Below are 22,729 nucleotides of genomic sequence, written 5' to 3'. Positions count from 1 at the left end.
TGTAAGATCATGGTTTAAACATAGAAACAGTGTTAAAACTAGTTCAGTTTCAGTTTATTTATTTAACCAGAAGATACACTCAGGTCATTTGACCTGTTTTTCAGGTAGATCTGGGTACAATAAAAATGCAGAAACAATACAATGATAACAACACAGTACATAGCACATAATAGCCATACAGCAGTACAAATACAATATAATTACAATGAGTTTTTAAAGGCCGTTACAGTTCGGAGCTTTCTCTGTTCTATTGTGAGCTGGTTCCACAGCACTGGACCCTGGTACTGCAGGCTCCCTTTGTATGCGTTAATGTTTGCCGGTGGAACGACCAGCATGTGAGGGTCCCAATTTGCTAACTGGTTTACAGCTATCCGCGTCCGTCTGTTCAAACTATCACAGCAAGCACCAACTTTCCAAGTAAGCCTTGCTTTACGGTATCCAAATTTAAGGACTGTTTGGTAGTTTCTGCATCTTTGGTGTTTGTATGGTCAGCATGATGTCCTGAGTAGACAGAAACTTTTGGAATCAAAATGTGAATGTTGTTCATCTTCACACTCCAGGACTACAGAGGTGAGTTCAGCTTTTGTTACCATGGCAACAAACAGCGGTGACTTTGATGGCATCAAAGGAGGATCGGATGGGAGGTCTGCCACAAAAATGTACAGATGTGAGGAGTGCAGCAAGCAGTTCATTCGGCTGGGTCATCTGGAGAATCACATGCGGACTCACACTGGGGAGAAACCTTACAAGTGTGAGGAGTGCAGCAGACAGTTCAGTGAGCTGGCCAATGTGAAGAGACACATGCGGACTCACACAGGTGAGAAACCCTACAAGTGTGAGGAGTGCAGCAGGCAGTTTAGAGAGATCGGTCATCTCAGGACTCACATGCGGACTCACACAGGTGAGAAACCCTACAGGTGTGAGGAGTGCAGCAGGCAGTTCAGTGTCTTGTGTAGTCTTAAGAAACACATGCGGACTCACACAGGTGAGAAACCCTACAAGTGTGAGGAGTGCAGCAGGCAGTTTAGAGAGATCTGTCATCTCAGGACTCACATGCGGACTCACACAGGTGAGAAACCCTACAGGTGTGAGGAGTGCAGCAGGCAGTTCAGTGTCTTGTGTAGTCTTAAGAAACACATGCGGACTCACACAGGAGAGAAACCCTACAAGTGTGAGGAGTGCGGAAGGCAGTTCAGTCAGTTGTTTAATCTCAAGGCACACATGCGAACTCACACTGGGGAGAAATCCTACAAGTGTGAGGAGTGCAGCAGGCAGTTCAGTCAGCTGGGTGATCTGAAGAAACACATGCGGACTCACACAGGGGAGAAACCCTACAGGTGTGAGGAGTGTGGCAGGCAGTTCAGTCAGCTGAGTCATGTGAAGTCTCACATGAAGACTCACACAGGTGAGAATCCCTACAAGTGCGAGGAATGTAGCAAGCAGTTCACTAGGCTAGATAGTCTGAAGAGACACATGCAGACTCACTTGTAAGAAACCCTACAGGTGTGACAGAGGAGTACAAAACCGCACAGTTTTGAGGACTGAGTTGTGAGCCTGGTCCTATGATATATTCAGCTTGCAAAGGCTGACAGGGAAGAAACTCCAACAGATGAGTTCAGCAAACTGTTAAGTCCCCTGGATCATTGCAACAGACACATGCAAACTCAAGGTGGGAGATTTTGGAATAACTCAACTTGTGTGCAGACCTAGAGAAGGCTGATCTTGTGAAAAACCATACAGGAAAAAAATAAAAGAAGTACTAGGATTGCCGATCGAGGACATAATTTAGAAATTTCCTGTTGTACATATACAAGACACCATGGCTAAGACACCTTTGTGACTAAGAGTAAGAGCAAGTTTTTATTTCAACCCTGTTAACTCTCTTTATTGAGAGAGTGAGGCATCAAACTGGTAAAGGAAAAGCCATGTATTAGCTCTTCATGATGTACTACAAACAATGACTTTACAACTTTGTGTTAAGTTTGCTTTAGTGTCTTTAATGGAACTGTTCCTTATATATATAGGACTGCATGTGGTACATCTGGTTTGTAGCATTCCATAGCATAGCATAGCAATATTACTGATACAGGGGAGATAAAATACTGTACATCAACCTAACTAACCTAAGTTACTAGTAATTTTTTTTTGTTTTAATTTTTTTTGTATAGCGGAAGAGAGATTTGTTTTTATAGGATTACCATTCACTATTATTAGTATGTTGTTGTTTATACTGTTATCCTAGATATTTAGGGTCAGATTATTTGATATAGTATTTGTTTTCTTGTTTTTATAGATGGATTACCATCCCATCCAATATTAGCATGTTATTGTTTATTCTGTTAACCTAGATATTTATAGAATCAGTCTTTAGTATCGTATTTCTTTTCTTGTTTCTGACTATAATGGTTTCCATAGATGACAGAATTAGTGGATGCAGTTGTAAGTGCATGGAAAGAAGTTTGTTGCTGATATTCTACTGTATTACATTATGTAGCAATAGAGCTAACAGACACATGTAATAGCCTCTATATAGGGCCTAATATTTAGTATTATTAAAGTACATGTATAGTGCATTATGTTGTGTGTTTAACATGCGTTTGTTACAATAAATGTTTTTGAAGTTAAGATCTGCGTTTGTTTATAAGTCTGGTCTGGTTGCAGATGTGAATAATAGATGCAAAATGTTGAAACACTGTGATCCATAAATTCACAATCTTTGTTGAAACGTAATCCATAAATTCATAATCTTTCTTGAAACGTGAATATGTGTATATAAATATATATATATATAGAGAGAGAGAGAGAAAGAGAGAGTCTAGCCAAAGAAAATAAAGGCCCCGAAAAAAGATTCGCCCCGTTGGCCCAAGCGCCGCCTAGTGGTATCTGTAAGAATTGCCACTATATATCGCAAGGCTTGTGCAGAGTTGAAGGTTGACATCCCTTGGACTTATTAAGTAGCCTGGGTGCCATCCTAGTTGTATGCCGGAGCTCCCATACTGCAACCTAAAAAATATTTCTTAGGGGGAAGTATGGGAGCCCCGGCATACAAATAGGATGGTACCCAGGCTACTTATCAAGTTCCTGTCATTCAAAGTTGACCAAGTTTCGCAAGCTGCCATATGAATTCGAACTCCGCGGAGCAAAGTGTAACAAGAAACCGCCTCTCCGCCGCCTCATTATGAATCCCATCTCCGCGGAGCTCATTCCGCTAACCCCCGTGCCTCCGTCCACCAGACGTGTCGTGGTGTAGAAGAAAGTATCGAGGGTTTCTCGTCGTCTTTCTACGAGCCTTTTTCGGTTCAGATCGTCGGGATTTCATCAAAATACAACTCAGGTACGTACCAAGAGCTTGTCTACTCTACAGTTATCGATGTGACGGGAGAATAACACGTACAAGTTTGTTTTATTACGCTGAGTCTGTCACTAGCTAGCCGCTATCGACGTGTGTGTCGCTTGTGAGAAGTTCTATACTGATCGAAAAGCAACGTTTTCTTGTTTGTAAACAAGTTTCTGTCACAAACAGCAAAGTTTATATAGAGCAGCACACACACGCAAACTTTCTTTTGGTTTTGTTGTGCCCTTGTAGGAGTAAAATGGCGTAGATCGTTTCCAAATTTGTCTGAGAAAAAGTTGTTGACACCTCAGCGAAGGTCTAGAAGGGGTTATGCGGTCTCCTTAAATATTGGCAATCAAACACGACAGCAAAAGTGCTTGCTTATTGTACAAATATAATACAAACGGCTTTCTATAATCCACAGTTGATTTTGCATACAAAGGGAAACGTTTGGGATAAAATTCGGAAGTTCTTTCGAGATGGAATGTTTTGTAAACCCCCCAAATGTGCCTCGTAACGGTCTTCCCACCCAGACATCTGGTTTGTATCATAGAGAAAAGGGTCAGGAGTCAGGGGAGGTTCATTAACTCTTGTACATGTTGCGGTATTGATTGAGGGGGAGTTAGGGGTGATACGTTAACTATTTAGAAGGAAGCTTTGTCCACTGAGGGGATAAATGCAGGCTTTCTGATCACATCTTTTTGTTTTCCGTTTTCCACAGGATTCCATAGTCCAGTAGTGCTGAAAGGGAAACAGGATTCCATAGTCCAGTAGTGCTGAAAGGGAAAACAGGATTCCATAGTCCAGTAGTGCTGAAAGGGAAAACAGGATTCCATAGTCCAGTACTAGTGCTGAAAGGGAAAACAGGATTCCATAGTCCAGTAGTGCTGAAGGGAAAGCAGGATTCCATAGTCCAGTAGTGCTGAAAGGGAAAACAGGATTCCTTAGTCCAGTAGTGCTGAAAGGGAAAACAGTGAGGCTTCATCTGTGACTGTGTTCTTCCAGACATCAGTACTCTGGTGTAGCAATTCAAGACTTGACTGTGTAAACTCGGATTTTTTGTTACCATGGCAACAAACAGCTGTGGCTCTGATGGCATCAAAAGAGGATCAGATGGGAGATCTGCCAGAAAAACGTACAGATGTGAGGAGTGCAGCAGGCGGTTCAGTGATCTGCATAATCTGAAGATTCACATGCGAACTCATACAGGTGAGAAACCCTACAGGTGTGAGGAGTGCAGTAGGCAGTTCAGTCAGCTGGGTAGTCTGAAGATTCACATGCGGACTCACACAGGTGAGAAACCCTACAGGTGTGAGGAGTGCAGCAGGCAGTTCAGTTACTTGGGTCATCTTAAGAAACACATGCGGACTCACACAGGGGAGAAACCCTACAGGTGTGAGGAGTGCAGAAGGCAGTTCAGTCTGCTGTGTAATCTGAAGGCACACATGCGGACTCACACAGGAGAGAAACCCTACAAGTGTAAAGAGTGTGACAGGCAGTTCAGTCAGCTGAGTCATCTGAAGACGCACATGCGGACTCACACAGGTGAAAAACCCTACGAGTGTGAGGAGTGCAGCAGCCAGTTTAGTAGGCTGGGTAGCCTGAAGAAACATATGCAGACTCACACAGGTGAGAAACCCTACAGGTGTGAGGAGTGCAGCAAGCAGTTCAGTGAGCTGAGTAATCTGAAGAAACACATGCGGACTCACACAGGTGAGAAACCCTACAGGTGTGAGGGATGCAGCAGGCAGTTTAGTAGGCTGGGTAGCCTGAAGAAACATATGCAGACTCACACAGGTGAGAAACCCTACAGGTGTGAGGAGTGCAGCAAGCAGTTCAGTGAGCTGAGTAATCTGAAGAAACATATGCGGACTCACACAGGGGAGAAGCCATACAGGTGTGAGGAATGCAGCAGACAGTTTGGTCGGCTGGGTAGTCTGAAGAAACACATGCGGACTCACTTGTGAGAAATCATTGTAACTGAGGACTACAAAACCGCACAGTTGAGAGAACTGTGAGTGAGCCTGGTCCTTCGAAATATCCAGTTTGCAAAGTCTGACAGGGAAGAAACTCTAACAGTGTCAGGAGTTCAGCAAACTGTTTAGTCACCTGGGTCATACATTGTTAGCGACACATGCAAACTCTAATAATGACATAAAGAAGGTGGGTCATGTGAAACCATACAGGAAAAAAAGAAATACTTGGATTGAGGACATTCATGTTGTACAAGACATCTTTGTGACTAAGAGCAAGTTTTTTTTACAATCCTGTTAACTCTCTTTAATGTGAAAGTGAGGAATCAGACTGGTAAAGAAACCCTATGATGTAGTACAAACAAGGTTTCAGCACCCCTTGTTAAGTCTGCAGCATAGCATAGGGGATGTAAAACATTGTATATCAAGCTAACTAACCCATAACCTAAGTTTATATCTTTGAAGTTCTTTTGTTATAGAGGAAGAGAGTTTGGTTTTATAGATATTAGCATGTTATGGTTTATTCTGTTAAACTAGATATTTGATTTATTTATAGATTCTTTTAGTTGGTATGGTTTCTTGTTTCTAATTGTTGCCATAGATGATAGAATTACCTGTAGTTCATGTAATTGTAGGTAGATAAAAGACTAGTGTTGTTGCTGATATTCTAAACTACTGTATAACATTTTGTAGCTATAGTTAGAGAAGCTAATATTTACTCAAATAAGTACATAGATCTATATGCGAAGTGAGTGCCTGTTGTCAGTTTTTGTTATTGGTATGTTACCATGCATTGGTTCGTTTTTATTTGTTGGAAATAAAGTTTCGCTTTGAATTATAGGGTGTCCCTGACAATATACATGTATACACATATAGGTTGAAAACCCTGTCAATCAAGCTGGTATATCTTTGGCAGTCGTTGGAACAGAAGGCATGTTCCATTTGGGGTCACAGGCGGTCAGTTGTATACAGGGGGTTTGACACGCAATATTTACACACAGGTAAATTCTTATAGACCTCTACCTCTCTCTCTTGCTCTCTCTCAGAATAAGTGACTCCACTACAGCTAGGGTCGCTTTTTGTTTAGATCACAACTGCTTCTTACGTTTACCGAAGGAAAACATATTGCTTTAGCTCCATTTCTTCTTCTGTTCCAAACACTAACCTCTGATCTGGCCTCGTCTGTTGACGTCTGTCACCATAGTAACTGGTGTTGGGTTGCATAATGTTGCAATTTCATAGTAGACATTTAGACTCCTGTCACCATATACATGTATGTGAATGTGATCGAATTAACAAGAATTAACAGCAGACCATGTCCGAAGGTAAACATTATGCATTTGCTTTGCAAATGTTACTTTTCTAGTTTACCTTTCACTTCTTTACCTCAATATAGGATCTTGAACGCTTTACCTCAATATAGGATCTTGAACGACACTGTAGCCCTTGTAAACTTTCACGTCAAACTTCTTTAATACCATGACACATGTAGAGATTATAAATAGCATTCCTCTTAAAACATTCAGTTTATCCTCATCATTCTTAAAAATTTTACATGTACAGGGAAACAATGTTGCTGAACGCACTAGTTTAGCAAGTCAATTTTACATCTGTAGTTTATCTGTGTATTACTTGTTAATCAAAGCATTAACTACACTTACATTAGATATTATACACAATAAGACAATATATATGTAGAAGACACATTCATGTATGTCAGTCAATAAATTACTTGGCCCCTCTTTTAACAAATCGTTTCAATATTAGACTAGAACACTCATAAATATTTAAAAGGCTGTCTCATCAAAAACAAAACCGAATTTGGCTTCTCTCCCCATAGTCTGATCTTATGCTCTTCTGTGGTATGAATTGGTCAAAACCATATCTCCAAGCAGACGTTGAGTGGAAGAATTTAACACTTTCTGACTGGTAGGCTTTTCTGGCAGTTAGAATTGCTTGTCATCTACCCCATGCCTTTTTTTCTGGAACAGCTCAATAATATATGTGTAAATATTGCAATTAAGATTATCAATAAAACTGTAGAGTCAACTTGAAACTGTAGAGTAAAGTCTGCAGCTGATTTTCTTACTAAATACATGTACACATTTTACAAGTATTGTGTTCATATGTCTTTCCATTTTTCAGCATAATCAAGCTTGTACTAAATGTAGAATATTTCGTAACAGGTGGAATATCACTCATGTATACAAAAAGGAGTACAAACTACCACAAACATCTTCACAACAAAGTTATTTAAAAACACAAGAAGGTAGAGAGATGTTACTTTCGACTATCACATTGCACAGATTCTACACATCTTAGATCACAATTTACTTCTAGGCTTTTTCTGACAAGAGATACTGACTACAAGTCCTTCCAATCTGTGTTCTCAGCAATGCACAAGGGGAATGAACAAATATAAATAAATACCAGTATATAAATGATAACTGTAGAGAAGACCTCTGCTGTTTATCGTAAGCACAGCTTTTACACATGTATATAACTCTCTCTTTCACTGAGATGTACCCTCAAAGGGTCTCTTTCTTTCGGTTTCACTTCGAGATGGTTTCAGCACAGTATTTTATCACACGTCGGTGAAGGTTGCACATCCTGGTAATAAGATACGCCAAAAAACAGTTACTCAAGCAACTGGATTCGATTCTGGAAACGGTCAGACGTTTCACAGTAGCATCCACTACCTTTTCGTCAGTGACACTGGTTGTCAGAAGGTTTATAAGCATGAACTATTGATTGATATGCTTATAAACCTGCCTTTCTGACAAGTCTCCAGTGTCACTGACAAAATGTAGTGGATGCTACCTGAAACATCTGACCATTTCCAAATCATATCCAGTTGCTTGACTAACTGTTTTTGGCGTATTTTACCACATGACTATGATCACACTCATCTGCAGAGCCTGTTCCGTCCCTCCCCTCAGAGTACTATGCAGGACTTCTTCTCCTTGAAGGGGTTTTCAGAGGCTGGGACACCGACGAGAAGCGGGTCGTCGCGAGCGTGCTGCTCGCAGTATGCCTGCAGGTCGGCGGCGGCCTTGGAGACCCGGATGCGCTCGATCTGTGCCTCGAAGCGGAGCTGGTCCACCGTCTTGTGGGCCTGCGCGATGCTGTTCGACATCTTGGAATCTGAAACATGCGTATGCATTATTTTCTCTAACTTTTGCATTGACATTTTCAAAAATGTATTCAACAACAAAAAAATAGCATACACATGAAATGTGTAACCACAAAAGTGAAACATAAAATCAGGAAAGAATGGTTTATGGTCACAAGCAAAAAGATGAAAGTACTGAGAAAACCCTGGTCATAAAATAACGGAGAACAAAAAAGGACAACATAAAATTCCTCACTTCCCCATATGTTTTCGAAAGGATGAGAAAGTTTACTGGTAACTCTTTTTGAGAATATTTGAATATAGAAGCATTCATATGCAAATGACTGTTTGTGTGTTTGAAGAGCCAGTCCTAAACTTCAGCACAGAAATTTCTGACAGTTCTGAAGTAGGTGGATTGTGTTTATGCATTATTGATAAGTAATGTCTACAGACATGTTTACCCGCAAATTGCCATAATATTCATGTCCCAGAAAATCAGATAACAGCAGCACACCATGACTTCCAGGGTTCCAAAAACATGACGACAGTAAGGGGTCTGACAATGTGACATCCTCCCCAGAAGAAATATCTATGAATTCATAACCCCCTGTGACAAAATTGTTGAGGGACAAAGTTGGTGACATTTTGTTTTCCTAGCTATTACAGTTTATTCTAAAACCAAATTTTTAAAAGATGCTGACAGAGTACATCCTGGAAAAGAAAAACAAAAAACCTTCGTTGGTTGAAAGACAGGGGCCTAAAACACAGCACAGGGGGTAGGGGTCCAAATCACAGCTAGCTACATGTAGAACATTGTTTTCCCAGGGAATTTTGGGGCAAGCACAGTGACAACTGACTGTACAGTATGAGGGACGTCACTGCCACGGCACTTTACACTAGAACTACTCAACTTTTTGACCCCCAAGGCGGTGGGATATCTTGGAACTCTGGGTTGGTATAGCATCGCATTGCTGAGGGAAGACACTGCTGCATTTAAGTTAATTAAGTGGGCAAAAACTCGTAGACAATCAAAATACCCTGTACTTTCTATTACACTGTCATTTCAATCATAATGGGAGGGGCCAAAACATACTGGAGAAATTATAACTCCCATAAACCCAGAACCCATAAAAGAAGAGATCTGCACATTCATTATACGAAATGTACTCAAAAAGTAAAAAAAAAAAAACAATATTTAAAGACAATTCAAACACTACTACTGGATAAATTATGGAGATTGTAAGAGTCTTTGTCATATTCAAAAAAAATTCATTTTGTTTTTTTCCAGTTCCTAATTATTACATGTTGTAAGTATTCACTAGCTCTGTCAGTTCATTTTAGTGACGATGAAGAAGGGTGACGGATGTCACTCTTAACATCCGGAAATAATCTCTGTAACTTATTCAGTAGTAGAGTTTGATTAATCTTTGAGTACTCTGTTGCATGTTGCCCTTGATATAAGAATTAAGATATGTATCAATAAGCAAGGTCGTACGTCTGTACTTGGCTGCTGTGGAGCTGAGGGCACAAACGCTGCAGTCTCCCTGTAGATCTGCCTGGCAATCAGCTGTGGGAAATACTGTAATTCACTTTATGTTCACGGAGGCAAAATTTCACGGTCTGAGAAAAATGGACATGTTCACGTAACTATATGTTCACGGTGGTGACAAGTGCAGGAAAAAGAAAGTCCAGGAATTATTTGTTAACTGTAATGATAAGTTCACTGTACACAAGAGACAGTGAAAACAGTGAACTTATCAGTACAGTGAACAAATCAAGAATTACAGTAGATAATAATTGCTTTATTGAGAGAAAATATACCAGTACATTGCAGCCAACTAATATTAGGCTGGTAATCAGCTGCAGGGAAAAAATAAATCAAACAAAACATGAAATCGGAAGTGTTTTGGATATCTGTGAATGTATTGGAAGAGAACTGTATGTTTACTTGATTGAATCACAAACAATATATGTCATAGACTGGATTATTCTTATTATAGGGCATACCATAGCTACCAAAGCATGCCTGAATTACTACACAATTACAATTGTAGGTTTTTAGATCTTTGCTGTATTTCATTTTAAGCTAAGTACTGGTAGTATTAGGAAAACACACAGCACTGCCACGCGACAATTTACCGCAGCGTATTGTGACCTAGTCTGATTTGATTACACCCGCATCTGCCCTGAAGCTAATTAAATCTCCGGCTATACAGGCAAATATTCGCCTCCCCTCAACACAGTCACAAATTATGACAGAACAGGTGGCCATGATCCATAAAATCCATGTTACAGATATGAAAAATGGTAAGACTAGAGGATCAGGGCTCTCCCCAAGCAATGAAGCAAGGGTGCTCCGCCTCTTCCCAAAATCCGTCAAATTTATGTTTTTAAATTTTCATAAAAATTTGCTGATTTTTCATCGGTTAGGGAGCACCTCTCCACTAAGAATTTCTGGGGAGACCTTTGCGAGGATGGATGTCTGAAATGTGTGAGGTACAGGTTAAAGGTAGATCACATAACACCAGCATATGGCATGAATACACAATTAATGTGTTTTGATGTTGTATCAGTATCTGTATTGGTATAGCCTTTATAACCTCTCTTCAACACACACACACAAATTAAGAAAGAACAGGTGGCCATGATCCACAAAATCCAGGTACATATATGAAAAATTGTAAGTCTAGAGGATCAGGGCTCTCCCCAAGCAATGAAGCAAGGGTGCTTCCCCTCTCCTCAAAATCCTTCAAATAATTCTTCATAAGGGTTTCTTCATAAAAATTCGCTGATTATTCATCAGTTAGGGAGCACCTTTCCCCTAAGAATTTCTACGGAAACCTCTGAGTCAGACTGAGGATGGATATCTGAAATATGTAAGGTACAGGTTATAAAAGTAGCACCAGCATAAGGCATGAATACACAACTAATGTGTTTTGATGTTGTATCTGTATCTGCATCCGTATAGCCAGTATAACTTCTCTTCAACACACACACACAAATTAACAGGTGGCCACGATTCATCCATAAGATCCATGTTACAGACATGAAAAAATGGTAACACTGGAGGCTGAAATGTGTTAGACACAGGTTAAACTTAAAGGTGGATCACATAACACCAGCATAAGGCACGAACACACAACTAAATAGTGTTTTGAGTCGTCGACGTTGTATCTGTATCAATAACCTCTCTTCAACACACACACAAATCAAGAACAGGTGACCACGATTCATCCATAAAATCCATGTTACAGACATGAAAAATGGTTGAAATGTGTTAGGTGCAGGTACTAGTAGATCATATAACACCAGCATAAGGCATGAACACATAACTAATGTGTTCTGACGTTGTGTTACCATGGTGAAAATGGCAGAGGGTGATTAGCGGATTGATGCCAGAAGTGTACATGTAACATGGTACACCTGCTACAAGGCAGAGGCACTTCACAATAACAGACCGTTGGCTAAAAATTAACACGAACCATAATATTTGCACACAATGTTTAAGTGAAAGGGCCTCTTCGGTTTAAAATCTTACAAAATGGATTTCCCTTAAGAATTGCTTAAAGTCAAATATGTTCAATTCAATGCAGGCCTCACAATACAAAAAAACAATACCACAAAATGACCCCTCCCCAAATTTTCCATCAAATCTTGGGCAATGATTTGGTACAAGTTCTTCATAACATAACAGATCCATTTTCAATTCATTATTATTAAACCACAGTTAAGCTTACAATACAATGTCCATTCTCACTGTTTTATATGATATGGTAAAAGGGAAACGAATACTCAATTTTGCATTCAAAAACTACACCTTGGGCATTTAATGAGCAATGATTTGGTACAAGTTCTTGTTAAAGATTTGAATAAAATAACAGATTAATTCTTGATTGATGAACAACATTCAAGCTTACAATGTCCATTCTCACTACTTTAAATGATATTGTAAAAGGGAAATGAATATCCAATTTTGTGTTCGAAAACTGAAAAATTGTACATGTCAACATCAGAGCAGCATCACCTGACAGTCCTGATGAAACAAACTATCTACACGACAAACGTGCATGGAATTCTGTACCTTCACAATGATGCATCGTCTCCTTACTTATCATGCATGAAATCCTCCTCAGTTCCACCCTCTAAATGGTTCCATGGGGGGACCCCAATTTCAGTCTCTACTCCTCTGAAATGGTCTGCATTTTTCTCCTAGTTTGGGCCGCGCAGCGCTAATGTTATAAATGTTAACGCTATTCCTTCAGGACTCGACTGGGGCTATTTGTCTGGCTGCATGTGCGTAATGCGTCGACGTCACGACATTCCATTTTGATGTGGGCTCGTCTCTCAGTCTATACACTCCCTGGGGGCTTTAGGGAGAGTCCATTTTGCTAGCAAAATTGGGGGGTGGCAGGGTGGTAGGTAAAAAACACTGCAAGGTTATAAGAGGGCTTGCATGGGGGTGGGGGGTAGCGATTATGAATTATGCAAAACTTTTGCCGCCGATTACGAATTACACTAAATTTTCAGAGCTGATTACAACTTTACGCTTTGCGGCTAATGTACTGATTAAGAATTACATTGATTATGAAGACTATAAGGGACTTACGCTTTACGAAAAGGGGCATGCACTTCAGCAAAGTAGGTAATTAAAAAAAAACAGATGTAAAGAACTAAATGCAAAATCACAGAATTATGAATAGATAACTGAGCAAACGCTGTCCAAGATTTATCAATTTTATGGCACCAAATGATGTTGTAAATATGTGACAGTCGCATGTTCATAATTGACTTAAAACGTGAATAATAGGAATTTAATAGGATGACTACAAAATACTCCAAAATGATGGGAATTCTGTGCGAATATAAAAAAATTATACTGCATTCAACTATGAAGGAATTGTAAAGACAAATTATATTTCTATGATTATTGATGAACCAAAAAATGAACCGGATCTAAAAATATAACGGGACACGAACACCTGACACATAAAAATCAAGTCCTTTTATTCTGTGATTACAGATGGTCTTACGCACCCACAGAAGAAGTAGAGGCTCAAAAGTATCTAAGTAACAAGTCTTTTCGCTCATGTTTTTTTATGTGCAAAATATGACCTGAAGATTAGGTTATACCGTCAGATTTTATACCGCAGGGCATTCTGTTAATTTATTGAGAAAAAAATACCGGCATCTCGCCATTTTTTCCTCGCTACAAAAACACAAATACGAGCAAATTTATCAGGTTTATAAGCGAGTACAGGGTACGTATTGTATGCTTGTTCTATCCCCTATGTCATCTGTGCCCTAGGACGATGTTTGGATGAGATTTTGAGGTAAATCACGACGTTAAATGTTCACCTACCTGTCTTCTGTCTAGTGCTCTAGTGTACTCCACCCTTGGTCGTACCACCGGAAATGCGGGGTATTGTGGGATCGACGAGGACCTACATGCGGTTTTTGTGGTATCCGATGTGGTATAAAAACATTAGTAGAATCACGGTATATCTGTTATATATGTCCTTCGTAAAAAAAATTATTATAGAAAGGAAAAAATGATTTTAGGGTGTTATTTATCAGGTATTTTACTTGTATAGAAAATAGACCAATTTTATACTGTAACACAATTCATATTCAAGCAGATGTAGAAAGGGAAATAATATTTCTGGTTGTCCCATTTTTCTGACACACAAGTGCTATGTAATATCTTCTGTAAGCGACCTTATCATCCTTTCATAGCAGTACAATTATGACACATTTCACAGGGATATATACCAAACTGTTTTTATTTCAGCATGTGAGACCAGTGACCTGTATTTCATCATCATCTTCAGTACTGCTTAGCCTTCTAAAAAGAAGATTACTAGCAGCTGCGCTTTAGTACTGTGTGCAAAGTGCAAACAAAGGGTACGGTAGGGATGGACGTGGACAAGTGCAAGGACAGGACAAGTGGAATCAGTGGTGCTAGTGTTACACGTATTTACATATGTACAAGGACCGGGAGGCAGCTCAATGCAGCGAAGCCCGTCCCAGCTCTGCTTTGAACTGGGAGATGGACTTCGCCTCCGCCACACTGGGCTCAAGTTCATTCCACTCCTTGATGGTGCGAGGGAAGAACGAGAGCCTGTAATAGTTGTTCTTACTCGCGATGGTCTGCAGCTTTAAAGCGTGATTAGTGCGGCGGGAGCATCGAGCTGCCGGGACGAGGCACGAGGTGTGGGGGACAGAGATGGTGTTGTGCAGGACTTTGAACATTGTGGTCAGTCTGGCCATTTTGCGGCGGTGTTCAAGTGACTGCCATCTCAGGTTACCTAGCATCTCTGTTACAGAGGCCGTGCGTCTGTAGTTGTTGTATACATACCTGGCAGCTCTACGCTGCACTGCCTCCACTCTACCTACCTGATCGGAAGTATGGGGGTCCCAAACTGGGCAGGCGTACTCCAGAGTGGGTCTTACTAAGGCCATGTAGGCACGTTGTTTGGCCTCCACGCTGGCAATCCGCAGGTTTCGGCGCAGCATACCCAGCGTTCTGTTGGCTTTGGCCGTTACGTTGTCAACATGGGAGTTCCAGGAGAGGTTTGAAGTGATGGTTACGCCCAGATATTTGGCCTTACTTACCTTAGCTAGGGGGGATCCATGAAGGGTGTAGGAGTAGTTGATGGGTTTTTTTGTGGAAGGGACAGACATGACTTCGCATTTGGAGGGATTGAACTTCATGAGCCACATTGTCTCCCATTTACAGATATTATCTACATCATGTTGCAATTTGTCACAGTCTTTTGTCTCCCGTATTGCCATCTGCAGTATACAATCGTCGGCAAATAATCTTACCTTGGCGTGTACCGCGTGGCTTGGGAGGTCATTTATGTATGTCAGAAACAGGATGGGCCCCAGGACTGTACCTTGGGGAACGCCGGAGGTAACAGGTACCGAGTCGGAACTGTCCCCATCAAGCACAACACGCTGCGTCCTACCAGTCAGGAACTGTTGGATCCAGGCCAGAGACTTACCCCTAACGCCATAGTGCTCGAGTTTGTGAATGAGCCGGCGATGGGGGACTTTGTCAAAGGCCTTGGCGAAATCCATCAGAACCAAGTCGGTTTGTATGCCGCAGTTTCTGTTTGCTGCAAGATCATCGACAAGGGAGAGGAGTTGTGTTTCACAGGATCTACCTTGTCTGAAACCATGTTGCATTTCACATAAGATGTCATTGCCATCTAGGTGGCTCATCATGGAACTTGCAATAATGTGTTCCATCAGTTTGCAGCAAATTGATGTTAGTGATATGGGTCTATAATTTTCGACTTGTACCTGTCGCCTTTTTGTATATTGGAGCTATGTTTGCTTCCTTCCATAACTCGGGCACTGTGCCGGAGTCCAGGCTTTTCTGGAAAATGACCTGTAGAATTGGGCTTATTGTGTCACTAAGCTCTTTGAGGACATGTGCAAGTACCTGATCAGGACCAGAGGCCTTATGTGGGTTGAGATTTTTCAGTAGTTTGTTGATTCCGCTCTCCTCTATGATGATGTCTGGCATAGAGGGGTGGGGGCTTGGTCCCATGTCTGGTAAGGGAGCATCTGTGGGCTCACAAGTAAAAACAGATTGAAACTGATGATTGAGGAGATCAGCCTTGGTTTTGTTGTCGGATACTAAAATCCCATTACTCTTAAGGTGTTCCACACCAGATCTCTCATTTTTCATACTTTTAAGGTAGCTCCAGAATTTCTTTGTGCCTTGTTTAGCAGAGAGCTTGCCCTGATCAAAGTCATCAACATCTATGTCGAGTACAACAGTTTCAATATAACTCCAGTAGCAGTCTTTCATTTTCTTGTTGATTTCTTTTTTAAACTGGTTCAGTCTGTCTTTCCTTTCGGGAGTGTGTTGGACTAATGTCTTCCTGTAAAAACGATCTCGTTTTCTCATGAGTCGTTTGAGTTCAGGAGTGATGTATGGTAGGTGTTTTCTATTACTAGTCATTTTCGATGGAACATATTTATCCACACAGTTGGCTAATTTAGATGTGAACATGTTATAGAGATCATCTACATTAACATCACCATTTGCTAGTTCTACGAGTTCCGTTTTAAAATCTGTCATCTCATCCCTGAACTTCTCCCAGTTTGAGCGTTTATATAGGAAGAGTTTACGTGGCTTGGCTCTCTGCTTTTGAGGGCGCAGGTCTGCTTCTACGAACACCAGGTCGTGATCACCTATTGGTGACAGATCACAATGCTTTGCTCAAACCAAGGACACAATACCTTCATCGCCCAACCCATGCAGATACACAAAACAAGCACACGACATACACTGTAGTTTGAGTGCTAGTAAAGGAAATGGAAATACAAGTATGAGGAAGTATTTTTGGTATTATATTGCTATTCTTTTGGCCAAGGTATAAGCGCCTATAAACCCCACTGTTACAAAGGTACCATTGTAATCATATTGAAAGCATGTAGCCTAAAATAGGTTTGCTAACCAGGCTAAAAAGCATGTGGAATATCTGTAGACCATAGATTTTAAATCTTTACAAAGTGTACTGGCCATCCCCCTTATAGAGCCTCCCACATATAATTCATATGCCTATTTACAATCCTCTCACCAGTATTTGTTACATTTGTCATGTTTTTCTTCACACATACAGAAAAATAAACCATTTTTTGCATTAATGTCGGTGTCTTCCTTATGTTGCATTATACAACTATTTAATAACAGCTGAGAAAAATAAATCTCACTTAAAATTCAACATAGCTGAATTTTGGGGAAAATTACAAATGTTGTTGCCTTCGTGGTAATACACTGTTTAGGCCAATTTCTGTGTGAAAAATAACATTCTCAGAAAATCTGTCATTTCTATTAGATGATGACTGTTTTTCCATACAATCAGATAATTTGAGTTTCAAATGTATCACTTTCAGAACAAGTTTCAGTGTTCCCCACTACCCTTTCACACCCTCACACAAATCAGGGTAGACTCAATCAATGATTTCCCCATGTTAATCCACCCGCTCATTTGCATATATAATTTGGTATCGCAAATGCAGGCACATGCAAATATTAAAATTTCATTCAATTTTCAATAAATTATTCACAAATAAAAACAGAAATACACATTACTGACAACAAAAATAGCCAAAAAAAGAATCTCATTTTGCAACTGCTAAACCAAGAAATTGTTTGCTATTCCAATGATAAATTATCATTTATATACAATGTGATTTGTTGATGAACATCTCTCACAATTTCTGTAGGGCTTGTACAAAGTAGTTTTAATGGCAAAACTACCTAGCAAAATGGCCAACATCTAGAAATTAAATCCCTTGCTGATGGCATTGATAATCGATGGCAAAAAAATATAATGATGAGTTTAAGTTTCCCAATGATTCTAACATATATAGGCAGCAGTGCTTGACTCAAAATACTACAAATTCAACACCTAATGATATATTTTTTACCCACATAATGCTTATATGCATATTCACAAAATCTACTGTACACTGTAACAGTTATATCATGTCAAGGCCCAAGCACATTTTCACTGCAATACAATAAGCCTGCACACACGTGTCATATACCTTTTGTCATTTTGAAAATGGTGAATATATCTTCTATCTGTCACTGTACACACCAATAATGTTTTTCTAAAAGTTTCTACATCAAATTTACAATTATTTACAAATCTCCCTTCTGCTTTACTTCCTCACACAAATTTAAACACATTGTGATACTAGTAATCATTTGAAACACACTCCACACATTTTATATACAGTCTACATTTATATATATTCAGGGACATATTACATGTTCGTGGCATGTAACAACATGAAATATTGTTGAGCTGCCAGGTTGAAAAATACATTGATACTTGCAAAGATTTCATTGGTTCGACTAATTACAAGAGTACGATTTTTTTCTCTCGTTCAATCGTTGGGCGCCACATGTCCCACGAGGTAGATGTTGTCATAGAGATGACCTGCGAACTCGGGGTCGGTCTCTGGCGTAGCGTGACGTAGATTCTTGATGAACTCCCGCTTGGACATCTTGTTCTTTACATGCGGACTGCTCAGGTCCACCGACAGGAGTATCAGGGCAAAGCACAGGACCTCGATCACTCCTGCAAAGAAAAGAGAAATCAGAGATTTCATACTTCTGAGAAGTGTTTTGGGGGTCTATGAACCTATTGGAACTGTATTGTATCATTGTGGGAAAATCCCTATTGAATTACATCATAGAATGGATTGATACAAGTAGCTTATTAATAGTATTACTCAATCTCCAACTACTCATTTACAATCCTTGTTGCTTAGGACAAGATACATACAAACTTCCCTTAAGAGAAGTACCACCCAGAAAAAACTTCAATCCCAGAAGTAACAAAACAAATGACACCCCTCCCCACACAAACACACACCATGCACACACACACACACACACACACATACACACACTCACTCATACACACACACTACACCCATGTAAACACACACGCATGCACACAGCACATACCAGGAGACAGCCCATTGTCAGGATTACACTGACAGAACCTCCGTGAAAACTTCTCCACCAATTTCTGCAGGTAGTCTCCCCTCTCCTCGGGTGCACATACACTACACAGTACACACACCCACACAAACACACACACATACACACACACACAAACACACACACACAAACACACACACACAAAGATACACACATGCGCACACACACTAGACACACAAACACACACACACTAGACAAACACACACACACTACACACACAAACACACACACACAAAGACACACACACACACACACATAAACACAGCACATACCAGGTGACAGCCCACAGTCAGGATTACACTGACAGAACCTCTGGGAGAATTTCTCCACCAGCTTCTGCAGGTAGTCTCCCCTCTCCTCAGGTGCATGGATGGTTAGGAAGAACTTTCGGAGGGCGTTGGGGAGGAACTGGTTACGGTAGTTCTGTCGGATGACTAGCTCATCCAGAACATCCGGCCTTTAGGTGGGAAAAGAAAAACCCTTGATGACAAGTTCATGCACTTGGAAATGTTCATGCACTTGGAAATGCACTGATATCTGATTTTGTGCTGAGTACAGCACTTGTCAGCACTGGCTAGCTTTGCATGGCCACAGTTGGGACATACATTATGATAAGAATTATTGCTGTTTTTTGGGGCAGTACATGTGTTGTTTTTGGCTTCCCTGTGTGTGTCTTTGTGCATGTTAGCTGGTGTGTTACGCCGAAAGGTGGTTATACCGGCTATACAGGTACAGAAGCTGGTGTGTTACGCCGAAAGGTGGTTATACCGGCTATACAGATACAGAAGCTGGTGTGTTACGCCGAAAGGCGGTTATACCGGCTATACAGATACAGATGTCTGTCTGTCTGCCTATGTGTCTGTATGAGTGTCTGTTTGTGTGTCTATGTGTCTATCTGTCCATGTGTGTTTCTAATGTCTTGCCACAATGCAATATACCATCTCTAATAAGCCGTTCAGTTCATTGTGTTTTTACACTCAACACAAGCTAGCTCTATTTGAAAGATTGTATAAGCCAGTGAAAAATGCCAATGAACATACCTATTTTCTAGGAAGATTCGGAGGGGTTTCCATCTCAGTGTCTGTGTGCCGTGGATGAAAGCTGCCAGTTCCCTGGGGTGGTTATCCAGCACACCCTGGGCAACCAGGTACTCAATACCCTGGGAGGAAACAGAACCATAATTGTTTTTAGTAGTAAATTCTAGGAACTGGGATATTGTTTCCACATACCTGCACCGGTGCAGGTAACATTGAAAATTACCTACACCAGACAAATTTTAACTGCACCACTCAGAACTTACAAAGTATACTAAAAACTGTTCAAAAATTATTGTCATTATTTCTTTTATTTACACTTCATAGGTGGTGACAGTCAAGATACCTTAACTAACCTGTATATACAGGTGGTACATGTATATCGTCCCTTGATGCCCATGCACACTTCCTACATACTGTGAACTAGCTTCTTGTGTAGATTAGCATTTGACTTACTGCCTCAGGGTCTGCATTGAAGGTGAGAGAACCTTCATCCAAGATGAGGTACAATCTCCTGAAGGAGAAGTTGGCATCTCTCTGTTTTCTGTACACAGTGGCATAGTTCCAGGTGGCTTTGCAAAGTCTGAGGAACAAACAAAACAACCTTATCATCAATATGAACCTTTGCAGTGTTTTTGCTCTCTTCTTCTTTTTCAAACACATATGGTAAGGTCAATGACCTGGAACAGATGGCTGTCACCATGGTAACTGGTGCTGAAGCTGACACCCTGTGGTGTTGGGTTACATTATGTAGCAACTGGCAGAGGACTGGGGCTGGTAATCATGTATATGAAATATATGTTTGAGTAAGAATACACAGAGCGGTAGTTTGTTACGCTAGACCATGTGAAGGTAAACATCATGCATTTGTATTATGAAAGCTTACTTTGCACAAGACACAAACGTAAAGACGCAAGAGTATTGTGACTTTATTCACAGGAGACTGGACGGATACGTGATCAAACATGACTGCATGGGTGCTTTCTTTCTTTTAAGTTTTAAAAACTCACCCCATCCACAGGACGTCATCGTTGGCCATGTTCCACACACAGGAGGCCAAGCACAGGTCTGTGGCATTCAGGTGCTTCAGGACTGCCATGCCCACTTCCGGAGGGAGGGTCTCCAGGTCTGGGAACTTCTGCTGTTCCCGGTGGTGGTGGCGCCCCCTCCGGAGCTTCAGCCTCTCCGCGTGCAGCATGTGTCCCAGAGAATGTCCCATCGCCGGTTGGTCCTGCGTTGTTGTTGTTTGCTACTTGGTTTTACGCAGATGTTTTGCTGCATAAAAACAATAACGAATCATGTTAACTCAATAAAGGGGGGCCTTCACTCAGGGTCCCGACAACGCTTTACACTAAATTTTGAGAACTGGCTACATATTACGCTGAATTTAAAAAACCTCTCAATTACACTTTACGATAAATTCCAAGTAGCTACATTGCATTACATGAATTTAAAACGGCGTCCGCAGATCCTTCGGTGGCCGGCAAAACTCCTCTGGCTATTTGGATACAGTCTTGCCACCGAAAGGGATCTGCTTGGAGATTATCAATTCCTGTCTAATACCTTTCCTGCTCTATGTCAGTGAGAAACTTACAATTAAAAAGAAACAACAATTTATCAACAATTATGAATAGAATGAAACACACACACACACACACACACACACACACACACACACACAAGCTCTAAATATTTCAACGAAGTCTTCAATTTCTTGTTTTTGTATTAAAAAGTCCCCTTTAAAAGAGTAATACGTTTACAATTGCAGTTGTTCAATACATAGCATATTGCAATCATGAGTCTCTACCGAAGTGAGTACAGCTTACCTTGATACATTTGTGTGTGTAATAAAACTATAGTAATTAAAAGTCACACATAACAATGATTTCACAAGTAACCTACGTAACTGGACGACTAGAATGTTGTGACAAAATAAAAAGCAGTAGGACAGCAGACGATCATCAAGTCAGGTGTGAAATTTCCTGTATTGCCGTAGGGCATAAAAAATGAAAACAACAAACTACATACAGAAAAGGTGGGAGGGTCGCGTTTTAGAATTTATGGCAACCCTTGACATTATAAACCTTGCTGACAACTAGCAGACTAACTTCAAAACGTAACAATTCAGATTTACTAATAATCGAACTGTACGGACTATGTCAAAACTATGACACAGTTTAGAACAATTTTTATGATGTGGATATGAAAACAATACGAAAGCTGCAAACGAAGCGAAGGAATGTGTCGATCTTTCTTCACCAAAAACGACAAACTGAAGACTTGACTCACCTCTGTAGTTATGCCATGGGTGTCTGTGATGCCTCTGCTAAGAGGTGGCGACTTTATGTACCTTCTACATAATAATACAGGAGGTAGTAAACAAATAAAGATGATTCATGTCTAAGACACGACCTCGATTCTGACGTGTTTCGGGACAGCTCAGCTCAGGCCGCACCGCAGCCAAACGGAAAGAAGAAAAATGCATTACACAGTTTTACTGAATTTTCGTCACTTTGTCGACGCAACCACAACCAGATTTCTTTATATTTGTGTATTGTCAATCTTCATAAATGGCGATTTGCTTCATATCTGTGTGTCTCTGTTCTTTGTGGTGAAATGACTTGTACTAGGGGATTATTTACGTTAGGTTGCAGACATAGGGAAGTTACACCGTGCGGAAGCGACATCTACTGTTAAGGGACGGTACTGCAGCCAGGCATCGAAAGAAATCAAGCAAGTTGG

General features: G+C 40.6%; 3 protein-coding genes across 4 annotated transcripts in view; 1 reads left to right on the top strand and 2 right to left on the bottom strand.

Moving 5' to 3' along the window:
- The window catches only part of LOC109470701, a 102,348-nt gene extending 96,939 nt beyond the window's left edge, over window positions 1-5,409 (top strand). The window contains exons 22-23 of the mRNA XM_019769734.1: window positions 666-1,337; window positions 4,560-5,409. Coding sequence (XP_019625293.1) covers window positions 666-1,337; window positions 4,560-5,301 — 1,414 coding nt within the window. The 3' untranslated portion in view covers window positions 5,302-5,409. The remainder of the gene's footprint in view (window positions 1-665; window positions 1,338-4,559) is intronic.
- Window positions 5,410-8,145: 2,736 nt separating this feature from the next.
- Window positions 8,146-12,628, bottom strand: LOC109470703 (guanine nucleotide-binding protein G(I)/G(S)/G(O) subunit gamma-7-like). Of its 2 annotated transcripts, XM_019769735.1 has the most exons (3): window positions 12,501-12,628; window positions 9,915-9,986; window positions 8,165-8,451 (listed from the first exon to the last, which is right to left on the bottom strand). In XM_019769735.1, exons 1-3 carry the CDS (start codon window positions 12,532-12,534, stop codon window positions 8,243-8,245), a joined length of 315 nt encoding a protein of 104 aa, XP_019625294.1. In that variant the 5' UTR covers window positions 12,535-12,628; the 3' UTR covers window positions 8,165-8,242. The 2 variants fall into 2 exon arrangements, with proteins under 2 accessions (XP_019625295.1, XP_019625294.1); XM_019769736.1 differs by lacking the exons at window positions 9,915-9,986; window positions 12,501-12,628 and adding an exon at window positions 9,331-9,483 and having other exon boundaries at window positions 8,146-8,451.
- Window positions 12,629-18,191: 5,563 nt separating this feature from the next.
- LOC109470670 (F-box only protein 8-like) lies at window positions 18,192-22,441 on the bottom strand. The gene is made up of 6 exons (XM_019769697.1): window positions 22,277-22,441; window positions 20,998-21,262; window positions 20,444-20,570; window positions 19,994-20,112; window positions 19,226-19,410; window positions 18,192-18,525 (listed from the first exon to the last, which is right to left on the bottom strand). The coding sequence occupies exons 2-6, from the start codon at window positions 21,204-21,206 to the stop codon at window positions 18,332-18,334; spliced, it is 834 nt and encodes a 277-aa protein (XP_019625256.1). The 5' UTR covers window positions 21,207-21,262; window positions 22,277-22,441; the 3' UTR covers window positions 18,192-18,331.
- Between the last annotated feature and the right edge of the window lie 288 nt (window positions 22,442-22,729).

The sequence above is a fragment of the Branchiostoma belcheri genome, unplaced genomic scaffold, assembly GCF_001625305.1.
Source record: "Branchiostoma belcheri isolate BF01 breed outbred unplaced genomic scaffold, Haploidv18h27 scaffold23, whole genome shotgun sequence".
NCBI lineage: Eukaryota > Metazoa > Chordata > Leptocardii > Amphioxiformes > Branchiostomatidae > Branchiostoma > Branchiostoma belcheri.
This window is presented reverse-complemented; position numbering and strand designations above follow the sequence as displayed.